This window comes from Equus quagga, chromosome 2 (assembly GCF_021613505.1).
Source record: "Equus quagga isolate Etosha38 chromosome 2, UCLA_HA_Equagga_1.0, whole genome shotgun sequence".
Taxonomy (NCBI): Eukaryota; Metazoa; Chordata; class Mammalia; order Perissodactyla; family Equidae; genus Equus; species Equus quagga.
The window spans coordinates 167,185,118-167,198,725 of NC_060268.1; the positions used below are offsets into that span (position 1 = coordinate 167,185,118).

The window sequence follows — 13,608 nt, forward strand, 5'->3', positions numbered from 1 at the left end:
TAAAACCCTTGTAATTTCCTAAGTGGTAAGGGCACTAGGAGTGTCTTTTGTTCTAATATTTGGTCTTTGCCCCTAATTCCTGACAGCGTTCCAAAATCTCCTGGAATTTCCTGGGTGATGGCAGTGTCTTTTGTTCTGAGATGACCCTTGGTGAGCTCCTGGATGGGGGCGCTGGTCACCAGAAAGACCAAGCCATGATTAGAAGCTTGGAATTTTCAGCCTTATTCCCCGTTCTCCAGAGAGGGGAGAGGGGTGGGAATGGAGTTAATAATTAGTCATGCCTATGTGATGAAGACTCCATAAAAAGCCCAGAGCACTGACGTTCAGAGAGCTTCCGAGCTGGTGCATGCGTGGAGGGGCTGGGAGAAGGCACGGAAGCTCGGCGCCCCTCCTTCCCACCTACCTGGCCACCTTGTCTCTTCCGTCTGCATGTTCATAATAAACTGTGAACCTGTGTTTCCCTGAGTTCTGTGAGCCCTTCTAGCAGATAACTGAATCCAAGGGAAGGGTCATGGGAACCTCTGATCTGTAGCCAAGTGGGACAGAAGCTGTGGGTAAGCTGGGGACCTGCTGCTTGTGGTTAGTGCGTGAGGCGGCGGGGCAGGTTCGTGGGACTGAGCCCTTCACCTCTGCGTCTGTGCTAACTCCAGTTAGCGTCAGGGTTGAATTGTACCATACGAGGCTGGTGTCATAGATAGTGGCTTAGTGTGGAGAAAAAACCCACACATCTCGTGTCAGAAGTATTGTGAGTGTGGTGGTCGTGTGAGAGTAAAGGAGAAACACACAGGAACAGTGTAAGTTTTTCCTAAACAAAAGGTATTTTTCGTTGCCAGTTTCTGGTTTTATTGTATTGAGGTTAGAGTGTAATCTTTATAATGCTTTCTTTGTGGTCCATGTTTATAAGTGTTCCATGTACACTTGAGAGGAAGGAGACTCTTTATTATCAGAGTATAGTTTGATATGTGTCCATAAGATCAACTTCATTTTACATTAATTAGGCCTTCTGTATCTTGTTATCTGTCTGCTGGGTCTGGCTCGTACTCAGAGTGGTGTGTGTCTGCTTTATTAAGCTGCTTCCTTTATTACTTGGTACATGGATATTTGTATCTTTGTCGTGAATGTTTTGAATGTTTTTGCATTAAGATGTTTCTTCCTTTGTCATATTTAATGCTTCAGGGCTTGAAATCTACCTTCTCATCAGGATCACAACCCTTGAATAGGATTACCTTCATTTCTGTGGTTCACCTTTGTCCATCCCTTTATTTTTAGCTCTTTTGATTCACTTTGTTTTAGATGTTTCTCTAATATATAGAATGTATCCCTATCTTTTTCTTCTAATAGATGAGTTAAGCCCGTTAACATTTATTTATGGTTATTATGTGTTAATATTGTGTTATTATGTGTATTAGGTTTTATTTGTGTTTCTCAACATGATGTGCTTTCTTTGCTGTTGTATTTTACTAATTTCTTTTCATATTTAGATAAGGTTATATTTTTCTTTTATTGGTTATCGTTGTACTTATAAACAAAAAAATAATGAGGGAACATATTTTGAGCTTTTACAGTATACTAGGTACTATGCTAAATGCCTTATATACATTATCTCTTTTAATCCTTAAAACTGACATATGAGGCAGTTATTATTATTTTCCCCATTTTACAAATAAGAAAACTGATGCACAGAGAGGGTAAGTAACTTGCCCAAGGTAACTCAGCAAGTGGTACAGCCAGAACTTGAATACAGGGAGTCTGAGTCCAGAGCCCTTGCTGTTTTTTTGAGGAACTCTATTGTGGCGTAATTGGCATACAGTAAACTGCACGTTTCAAGTGCATAGTCCTTCCCACTCCGCGGCCCGCCCTTCCCCCAGTCCTCAAGCAGCCGCCAGTCACTGTCTTTTCTGTAGCTGCTTTCAGGATGTGTGTGGGGCTTTTTGGTTTTATCTTTGGTTTTCAGCAGTTTATGATGTGTCTAGCTAGACATGGTTTTCTTTTAATTTATCCTATTTGGAGTGTACTAACCTTCTTGAATGCTATAAATTTATACGTTTAACCAAATGTTGAAAGTTTTGACATTATTCAGATATTTTTTTCTGCCCTGATCTCTTTACCCTCTCCTTCTGGAATTCCAATTACACGTATATTAGATCTTTTGAAACTGTCCCTGTGATTCTGTCCGTTTTTATTTTTTCCAATCTTCTTTGTTTATGTTCTTCAGATTGGATAATTTCTGTTGAACTATCTTTAGGTTCATTGACACTTTTTTCTGACATCTCCTTTTTGCCATTGACCTTATGAGTGAATTTATTTCAAATATGGTATTTTTAAGTGCTAACATTTTCATTTAGCTCTATTTCTGTTTCTGTTTATAGTTTCTACTTTTCTGTTTCTATTTCCTGTCTTTTTTTACTTATTTCAAGGGTGTTTTTGTTTACCCTGTGGAGCACAGTTATCATAGCTGTTTTAAGTCTGTTCACCAATTCAAATATCTGCCTCGTTTTGGTGTTCGTATCTGTCAGTTGTTTTTCCTTTGTGATAGGTCACATCACCTTGTTCTTTGAGTGTTAGGCAATTTTGGATTGTATCCTGGACAGTGGAATGTTATGATATGTAGACTCTGAGTTTTATTATAGTCCTCTAGAGTATATTGAATAATAGGAGGATATTGATTGTTTTAGTAGGCATTCAACCCTTTCAGTTCAAACCCTAAGTTCTGTCTCGTCTTCCGTGTCTCTGTCTCTCCTTCCATCAAACAGTAGTTCAATTCTCAGTTCTCCAAGCATTTGCTCTACTTTTTTGGGACTGTCTCCCACATGCGCAGGTTAGGAGTTAAGCGAAGACTTGCACGTGTTCCTACTCAAAATGAGGAATCGTCTCCTCCAGCTCTCGTCCCCTCAGGGTGTCCGCCACACTCTCCACTTTCCCTGGTTCCTTGGGCCAGAAAGGTAGTGGGGTTTCTACTGGAGTTTCAGCTGCCTGTGTTGCTCCAAAACAGGCCAATCCTCAGTGCAAAGCCGAGAAAGGGAAAGTAAAACTGGAGACACCCTCATGTGGTTTGCTTTTCCAAGTTTTGCCGCCACCCCAACAGTCTACCTGGTTTTGTTTGGTTTTCTCAGTCCTCAGGTGTGTGTGTGTGTGTGTGCATGCGTGTGTTTTGTTTCGGAGTTAATAGTTGTAGTGGAGGGATGGGCTGTCAGCGAATTACACCTTCCACTTTGCGTCGTTTTATTTCTTCTTTATGCTGGTTTATATAGTTTTTGATGGGTGTGTTGGGAGATTCTAATTTACAGAGCTGTTATTATCTCTGCTACTGTGGTGGTCAATATTGAGTTTTCTCTCTGAATCTAAGCCAAACACTTCTTACTTTTTTTTTTTTTTTACCTTCTTCTTGACATACCATATTGATTAAGTAAAGGAAATATGTTTTTAGTTTTTAGTTTTCAGCAGTTCTACTGTCTACAATGAGGTTTTTTCTAAGAACTATATAATAAGAATTTTAAATAAGTCAAAGACCTTATATTATGGAACATATTGCTTGTATTCATTCTGTTATCTGTATGTAGGTAGGTCATAAAAATTTAGGAGGCTAGTGAATTTCAAAGGGTTTTACACGAGGTGGAGAAAAACGTTACAAAATTTCAACATCTTCATAAGAAAATAGTGTTGTTGTTTTTTTCCTGAGGAAGATTCGCCCTGAGCTAACAGCTGTGCCAGTTTTCTCTTATTTTGTACGTGGGATGACGCCACAGCATGGCCACTGACGAGTGGTGTAGGTCTGTACCCAGGAAGCGTACCCGGGCCCCTGAGGCAGAGTGTACTCCACTTAACGACTAGGCCACAGGGCTGGCCCCAAGAGTGTATGTTTTAAAGCTGTGTCTAGATAAAGGCCGTAAAGAGTTTTAATTCTGGAATAGCCACATGATTTTGATCATCTGTGTTTTTATGTAGTAACTAAGATTGTCATGAGATTTAAATGTTAATTTCTTATACATGTGTTTTAAGTTGATACTAATTTAGTTCCACCTTTTTTCTTTTTTCTCTCTGGACTGTTTATATTTATTAATGACCCAAAACCTAATCCATGGATGGTGATATTCAAACTTTAATCCTTCATAATGTTTAACTTATAATGTTTTCCATTTAGATGGCCTTCTGATTGTTGGTGTTCACTCAGCTAAGTTTCCAAATGAAAAAGTCCTGGATAGCATTAAGAGTGCTGTTCTTCGATACAACATCACCCACCCTGTGGTTAATGATGCTGATGCCAGCCTTTGGCAAGAGCTGGAAGTTTCCTGCTGGCCAACTCTCGTCATACTGGGACCCCGTGGAAACATGTTGTTCTCTTTGATTGGAGAGGGACACAAAGATAAATTATTTTTATATACTTCAATAGCTTTAAAGTATTACAAAGACAGGGGACAGATCAAAGATAATAAAATTGGAATAAAACTCTATAAAGATTCTTTGCCGCCTTCACCATTGCTATTTCCTGGCAAAGTAACAGTAGACTGTGTTACTAATAGATTGGTGATAGCAGACACTGGACATCATAGAATTTTGGTTGTCTGGAAGAATGGACAAATTCAGTACAGCATTGGAGGTAAAGTTTGCTTCTAATTATGATGTAAAATGTCTTTTACAGTAAAAAAAAGTAGCTCAAGGTAATATATTAAAATTGAAATTTATAATTAAGAATGAATTATAGAAGGGCAATATACATTGACGTTTAACTTCATCATGAAATTATTTTGTTAATTCATATATGAGATCTGAATTAATCTCTTCTCACTCTCTCAAAAACCAAACAAGAATACTCAAAAAGCTCCATTCAGATCAAAAGGAGGAAATCTTTTAAGTTATAATTTTTTAATTTATTTGTATATCCCTTCTTGTTTTTTAAAAAAAACTACCACACTTATTGTATCTTATGAAATTATTGTATGCATTTTGGATTTCAGGCTTAAATGGAGTATTTCACTTTCCATCAGAATATACCCATATCTTTTTGAAGATCAGGACAGTACCCTAGGAACTTGAGACTTAGATTATAAAATAAATAACCTAGGATTTGTACATAATTTTACGTCTCTCTTCTTCTGTAAGAACTTAAGCATACTCTGGATCCATTCCCTTTGGGTATAGCAAAAATACAAGTATCATACAAGCATAGATCATTTTGTTCCCTATCTCCCTGGTCTTAGATTTAAAAAGGGCTCTTACTGACACCTACATAATTAATAAAATCTGTTAAGTACATTCTTATTAATCCAGGCTGAATTGACGTCTAACAACATATTAGTCAAAGAGAGAAGTCAGTCAGCTCTTTGCAGTTCTGCTTTAGTAATACATACAGCGTTAGTACATAAAGTAGGGATATCTACGTTTCTAATGCAAATAAATTAATCATACACTAAGCCCTGGTGCTTCTTAGTATGCCAAGATACTATTCCCTTAGCTCTTGAATTTTTTATGTTGTTTTTGTTAGAGTATGTGTATATTTTATGTTTTTTAAATAAACCCACAGAAGCTACCTTTCCCAAACATGTTTCTAGGAATACTGTTATCTTGTGATAATAGTTACTTTACAATTTTTTAAAAGCAATTCTTTTGTCAGATACACTCAGGAAATACTGGTTAGGTGTAGTTTAACAGATCTCTGTTGGTGGTGGTGTCACTGTACTGCTTAGATCTTTTACTCTGCTAATGTGCCTCAGGAATATCCAAGAGGGCATTATAGTGCACAGTATTTTCTGATCTGAAGTGACCACAGTATCCTCCCTTTTTTTTTACCCAGGGAACTCTCACCAACAATAATAATATTAATAATAGTAAGCACTTATGCATGTGCCTGGCATTATTCTAAGCTCTTTACCTGTATTAGTTTATTTCGTCTCACAATGCTATGAGTTAGGTATGTTATTAGTTCCATTTTACAGAAGAGAAAAGGAGACACAGAGAACTTGCCCCCATCGTCAGCTGGGGTTTAAACCAAGTCTGCTGGGCCTTGAGTGCATGTCCTTAGCTGCTGCATCATACCGCCTCTCTTACAGCTGGGACAGTGGAGTTCTTTGAAGCGTAGTTTGGGAATGCTGGCTTAGAGGCTTGAATTGCTTGTCCTCTTGTCACAGAAATAACAATTATATTTTATTATTCTGTGTGCTCTCCACCCTTGAAACTCTACATGTAGTCCAGAAGCTGAGAAGTAGGCCATTAGAACAGAATCACTCTTTGTCTCTCTTAAAGTGTGCATGAGATAGAACTTTGTGGCCAAGTGACGTGGTAAATATGAAGGATTCTTAACCTGGGGTTTATGGACTATTAAGAAATGCTTGAATGGTCCTTGGGATCTAAGACCCCCTAGAAATTGTTTGTGATGTTTTATGGGCATGTGTATTTTTCTTAGTGAGGAGTTCATAATTTTCATTGTATTATCAAATTGTATTGTAGATCTTCCAAAATTGTTAAAAATCATTCATCTGTATGCTAAAAGATTAAAATTATTTTTTAATTCTTTCTAGTCTAGATAATAGGTAATTAAGACGCTTTTAAAAGTGTGTTCTTCTGATATATACTACTGTACTTACGTGCACTGGTGAGCATTGTCCAGTAAGCCCTGTCATTTGCAGAACTCACTCTTCAGAAAAACAGATTTCTTGGGAAACATTTTAGTTTTTAGGTAGAAGTATCATGCTATTTATAATAAAATCCCAGCTATAAACACGAGTTTTATCTTTTTGGTTTTACTTTGAGAGAACTTTTTAAGTGGAAAATTTGTCATGATTATCTTGTCTTTTAGGACCCAACCCTGGAAGAAAAGATGGAACATTTTCAGAGTCAACTTTCAATTCACCACAGGGTGTGGCCATAATGAATAATATCATCTATGTAGCAGATACTGAAAATCACCTTATCAGAAAGGTAATTTTCCATTTTAAATAAGGCTTTAGCAATTCTAATCAGAAAAACTGATAATTACTTGCCGCCTTAAATATTGAAGTGAGAGGGTGATACTTAAATACCTCAGAGCATTCTTACTCAGATTTTTTCAGAGGTACTCCTTTAGTTTTATCCCTGGTATCTTGTTTTTCGTCACAGAGGACAAACCCACTCAAGTCCTTTTTTTTTATCCTTTATTTCAAGGTCATAGTCCTAATTCCCGAAAGCTCCTCATTTTGAGTTGTTTTCCTAACCACTATTTGCAAAGTGATGCTTTGTCCTTTTCAGTTAAGTTTTCTCAAACCTAGAAAAAAATCATATCATGCCTGCGTTCCTTCAGCTCTTATGCTTTGCCTGAAAGTTATCAGTCAGTTAGTCTTAAAATTTGTTTTATCTCATTATAAAAGTAATGTGTGATCTTATTGTTTTAAAAAATGGATTAATACATAAAGGTAAAAACGTCCCCTGATCATCTATCTATTCCAGTTCCCCAGATAACCAGTCATTGTTAAAATTTGTGCCATTTCAGAAATTTTCTTCTCATATACAAATAAATTTATATTAAAAAGACTGCCTCTAGAGAATCTTTTTTTTTTTTTGCGGTGGGGAAGATTATCCCTGAGCCAGCATCTGCCAATCCTCCCTTTTTGCTGAGGAAGATTGGCTCTGAGCTAACATCCGTGCCCATCATCCTCTACTCTATATGTGGGACACCTGCCACAGCACAGCTTGACAAGCAGTATGTAGGCCCACTCCCGGGACCCAAACAGACGAAATCCAGGCTGCCGAAGCGAAATGTGTGAACTTAACCGCTGTGCCACCCAGCTAGCCCCTAGAGAATCATTTTTAAAACAAATGGAATCATACTGTGTATACATAAGCCTCTACAATCTTTTTTTAGCTTATTTTTTCCCTGTTAGTCACTTGAATGATATGACTGCATAGTATTCCATTATAGAAGTACCTAGTTGTTTTAAACATTCTTTATTGGTGAATATTTTCACTATAATCCATTGGTCTTTAAGTTGCCATCTATTTGGAAAATAAGTAACTAAGTTCATCTAACGTCCTTCTGCTTAAACATACTGTTTCTGATACTTCCTTGCTTTTCTCGCTGTTTCTCTCTGTATGCCAATTTATCTGACAATATCATCACCTAATATAAACATAATAGGAGAAACATGTATAGAACATATGACAACATCCACTGTAATGTAAGTCTCCATTAGGGCACGAAATGTGTTTTCTTTGCTGCTGAAATCCTAAGCGCCTAGAACAGGGCCTGGCCCACAGTAGATGTTCAATAGATATCTGTTAAATGAATTTATGGACAAATGACATCTGTCTAATGAAGCATTTTCTAAAGAGAATATTCTTCTTAACACAAAAAGGTGTTACATGAAGAAAGGATTTTGTGAATTTATAAATTAAAGCAGATTTATTTTTTGAAAGTGTTAGAGACTTTCTTTTTGGAGACTTTAATATACTAATGGATTGTGAATACATCAGTCGAGGGATATGTGTGCAGTATTTCTAAAGTTACTTGACCCGGGAACCATTTTAGGCAGAACTTTCATAGGACTGATGATTTCATGGTATATACTTTGGGAAAAAGTGGTTTTCTGTCACTAAATCCTTAAAGGTCACTGTTTGTTTATCAGCATCTTTTTGGGGTTGTATGCCTCTATAATTCATCATAGTGTCCTAGACATCTAATGGAATTAAAGTAGTAAGATATTTAACCTACAACATTCAGGAAGTACTTGTCTTTTTTTAATTGTACGTTATTTCTCTTGCTTTAGAACTGAACTTAACAGGTTTTGGAGTATTGACTGTTTTTCAGATACTTTTTAAGTAGCATAATCACAACAAATTTAGGTTACCTGGAGTTATTTTTATATTGTGTGACTTAGTGTCTGCAAAAATAGGAAGTGAAGTGAAATTATTTCTTCCTCTTCTTTTAAAAGTATAAAAATATTTATTGTTTTACTTTTGTTTTTTCTTTTTTTCTTTTTTTTTTTTTTTGGAGGAAGATTAGCCCTGAGCTTACTACTGCCAATCCTCCTCTTTTTGCTCAGGAAGACTGGCCCTGAGCTAACATCCATGCCCATCTTCCTCTACTTTATACTTGGGACGCCTACCACAGCATGGCTTTTGCCAATCCATGTCATGTCCGCACCCGGGACCCGAAGCGGCAAACCCCAGGCCGCTGAGTAGCGGAACATGTGCACTTAACTGCTGCACCACCAGGCCGGCCCCTTACTTTTGTTTAAAACCTTATTTGCAGAGAGTTAGTCATACTCTCACAAACGTCATAGCTCACAAACATCACTGTTTCATGCAGACCTGTCTCGTTTAGAATTTATTTTTTATAAATTTTTCTTCACACCCCATTCCCCTACAATTCCCCTTACATAAACACACCTGTACACAGCCATTTTGATATGTTTAATTTGTATTATTTTATTTGTTTATGACCTTGTAACATGTAGTGTTTCATGTGCATGCTTTTTTTTAAAATTGAGGTATAATTGATGTACAACATTATAATGATTTGATATTTGTATATATTGCAAAATGTTCACCACAATGTCTCGTTAACATCTGTCACCGTACATAGTTACCAGAAAACTTTTTTGACTTATGATGAAGACTTTTAAGATCTACTCTCTTAGCAGCTTTCAAATATGCAATACAGTATTAATAACTACAGTCACCATGTTATACATTATATCCTCATGACTTACTTATTTTATAACTGGAAGTTTATACCTTTTGACTTCTTTTGTAGGTGTTTTTTAACAACTTTATTGTGATATATTTTACGTGGCATAAAGTTCACCCATTTCAAGTATACAAGAATTTTTGGTAAATCTAACCTGTTATGCAACCGTAACCATAAACTGTTTTTGGAAAATTTTCATTCCCTTAGTAAGAACCCTTGTGACCAATTACAGTTAATACCCCTTCCTCCCCCAGTCCTAATCTACTTTGTGTCTCCATAAATTTGCCTCTTTTGAACTCATATAAATAGAATCATTCTGTATATGGTCTCTTGTGTCTGGGTTCTTTCATTCTGCGCAGTGTTTTTGAGGTTTACCTATGATGTAGCATATCATAGTTTATTACTTCATATTGCTGGATGGTGTTCCACTGGATATACTACATTTTGTCTAACCACTTAGCAGTTGATGAACATTAGGGTTTTTCTAATTTTGGGCTATTGTGAATAATTCACATGTAAGTTTTGTGTGTATATACATTTTCTTTTCTCTTGCATACATAACCTAAGTACTGAAATTGTTGTCATGTGTTTTATATTTTATGTTTAACATTTAGAAAAACTGCTAAACTGTTTTGAACAGTGATTGTACCATTTTACATTTCCACCCACATATTTCTGCGTTCCAATTTCTGCATATCTTCACCATTACTTATTTTCCATTTTTTTAATTCTAGTCATCCTACTATGTGTGAAGTGGCCTCTCACTGTAGTTTTGATGTGCATTTCTCTAATGAGTAATGATGTCAAACATCTTTTTCTATGTTTATTGACCACTTGTGTATCTTCCTTTGAGAAATGTCTATTCAGATTCTTTGCCAATTTTTTAATTGGGTTCTTCATATTTTTTATTATTGAGCTATAAGAGTTCTATATATATGCTGGGTCCCTTATCAGGTATATGATTTTCAAATGCTTTCTCACATTCTGTGAGTTGTCTTTTCACTTTCTTAATCACGTCTTTTCATTCATAAAAGTTTTAAATTTGATGATTCCCAATTTATTTTTTTCTTTCATTGCTTATGCTTTTGGTGTCACGTGTAAGACTCCATTGGCAAATCCAAGGTCACAAAGATTTACTCCTATGTTTTCCTCTAAGCATTTTATGATTATGGCTCTCTCAGTTGTCTTTGATCCATTTTGAGTTGATTTTTGTATATGGTGTGAGGTAGGAGTCTAACTTTATTCTTTCACATGTGGATATCCAGTTACTTCAGAACAACTATTTATTGAAGACTCTTTCTCCATTGAATAATCTTGGCAACCTTGTAGAAAATCTGTTGATCATACATGCGTGGGTTTATTTCTGGACTTTCAAGTTTATTCCATTGATCTGTGTGTCTTTCCTTAGGCCATTACCACACCGTTTTGATTGCTGAAACTTTTAATAAGTTTTGAAATCAGGAATTATGAGTTCTCTCACTCTCTTCTTTTTCTTAGGGATAGCAAGGGCCCATCCCTAAGCTGCCTTGTTTTGGCTCTTCTGGGTCCCTTGCAATTCCATATGAGTTTTAGGACCACCTTATCCATTTCTACAAAAACTTCTGTTTGTTTCTCATATAAATAATTATGTTGTCCACAAAAACAAATAACAGTTTGATCTTTTTATTTTTACACTTTTTCTTTCCTTTTATTATATTGCTGGCCACAACCTCCATTGCTTTTAACAGTGATAGTGGCTATCTTGTCATACTCAGATCTTAAAGGGAATGCATGTAAATTTTTTCTAAAAGTTTAATATTTTCTATAGCTTTGGGAAATAAAGTAGTTATGAAGTTAAGAAACTTTCCTTTCATTCCTAGCTGCTAAGAATTATTTTATTATATAATTTTATTAAATGTGTGTTCTGCATTTATGGAAATAATTATATAATTTTTTGCCCTTAGTGTGTTGATGTGATGAGTTATATCAGTAGATTTTTTTCTTTTTTTTTTTTGTGAGGAAGACCTGAGCTAACATCTATGCCAGTCTTCCTTTGATTTGTATGTAGGACGCCACCCTGGCATGGCTTGACAAACAGTGTGTAGGTCCACACCTGGGATCTCAACCCGCAAGCCTTGGGCCACTGAAGCAGAGCTTGTGAACTTAACCACTATGCCACCAGGCCGGCCCCTTAATAGATTTTTTTAATGTTTAACCACCTTTTTATTCCTTGGATAAACCTTATCTAATCTTGAATTTTTTAAGCAGTCCAATTGGATTTGATTATCCAGAATTAGATTTAATATTTTAAAATTCATAAAATTCATGTTTATAAATTAAATGGCTCTATATTTTCTTTCTTTTTTGTTTTTTTTGGGGAAGATTAGCCCTGACCTAACATCTATGCCCATCTTCCTCTACTTTATATGTGGGACACCTACCACAGCATGGTGTGCCAAGTGGTGCCATGTCCACACCTGGGATCCAAACCGGCGAACCCCAGGCCGCCAAAGCCAAACGTGTGCACACAACCGCAGTGCCACTGGGCTGGCCCCTCTATATTTTCTTATACTGTTTTCCCCTGATTTTGCGATCAAGGTCACAATAACCTCATCAGATGAGCTACTTAATTTTCATTCTTTTTCTCTTTTTTTTTGAAAAATTTATCTAATGTAGGAATTAATGGTTTTTGAACATTTATTAAAACTCCTCTATCTAATCACCTGGTCCTGGGGCTTTTTGCAGGAGGAATTCTTCAATTATCTTATGAGTTTCTGTGATACATTTCTTAAATCAAGATCTGTTTCAAGGCCCCATCCCTAAGCTGCCTATTGTATTTAGGCATATTGGTTTCAGTAAAAATATAGATAAGGTTACGTGGATGAATATTCTTTACAGTTTTAGGAGATTATAGAGTAGCTATTAAAAATAATGCAAGGAGGGGCAGTGGCCGGCCCAGTGGTGTAGTGGTTAAGTTCGTGTGCTTCACTTCGGCGGCAAAATATCGAATTCTTTCCCTCCAAGACTGGGAACCAAGCAAGGATTCCCACTCTCACCCCATCTATTAAATATTGTACTGGAAGTACTAGCCATTGTAATAAGGCAAGAAAGGCATACAGGCTGAAAAGGAAGAAGAACTGTCTTTATTTGCCAGTGACTTGTCACATATGTAGAAAATTCTAAGTCTATGAAAAAGCTACTGGAACTAATTGAATTTACGAAGGTTGCAGAATACAAAGTCGATATAAAAGATCAGCTGTATTTTTATATACTAGTGACAGTCAATTGGAAGTTGGAATTTTAAAATTCTATTTATAATAGCAAAAAAACATAAAATACTTAGAATAAATTTAACAAAATAATACGAGAACTGTATACTTCAGACTACAAAACATTGCTGAGAAAAATTAATCCAATACTGGATTGGAAGGCTCAGTATTAAGCCGTAGATCTCCAAATTGATCTGTAGATTCAATGCAATCTCAATCAAAACTCCATCAGGCTTTTTTGGTAGATATTGACAAGCAGTTCCAAAACTTACGTGAAAAGGCAAAACAAAGTCTTATTATATCTAAAACAATCTTGAAAAAGCACAGTTAAAAGACTTATACTGCCTGATTTCAAGACTTACTATAATGCTGTGCTAATCAAGACAGATACTTTCATAAGGACAGATATCAAAGAATAGCCTAGAAATAATCTCATACCTGTACAGTTATTTGATTTTCAAAAGAGCATCAAAACAATCAAGGGAGAAAGGAAAGTCATTTCAGCAAATTGTGCTTGAACAACCAGATATCCACATGAGAAAGAAAAGAAACACGACTCCTACCTCACACACTTTATATAAACACCAATTCAACATGCATCAGAGACCTACATGGAAACACAAAAACCATAGAGCTTTTAGCAGGAAACAGGAGAATAGCTTTGTGACTTGCAGGTGGGCAAAGGTTTCTCAAGACAGAACA

At 36.2% G+C, this 13,608-nt stretch overlaps 1 protein-coding gene across 1 annotated transcript in view; it reads left to right on the forward strand.

The window, feature by feature from the left end:
• Window positions 1-13,608, forward strand: part of NHLRC2 (NHL repeat containing 2) — a 60,845-nt gene that overhangs the window by 14,881 nt on the left and 32,356 nt on the right. Inside the window, exons 3-4 of the mRNA XM_046653224.1 lie at window positions 4,142-4,597; window positions 6,794-6,915. Of these exons, the coding sequence (XP_046509180.1) occupies window positions 4,142-4,597; window positions 6,794-6,915 (578 nt within the window). The remainder of the gene's footprint in view (window positions 1-4,141; window positions 4,598-6,793; window positions 6,916-13,608) is intronic.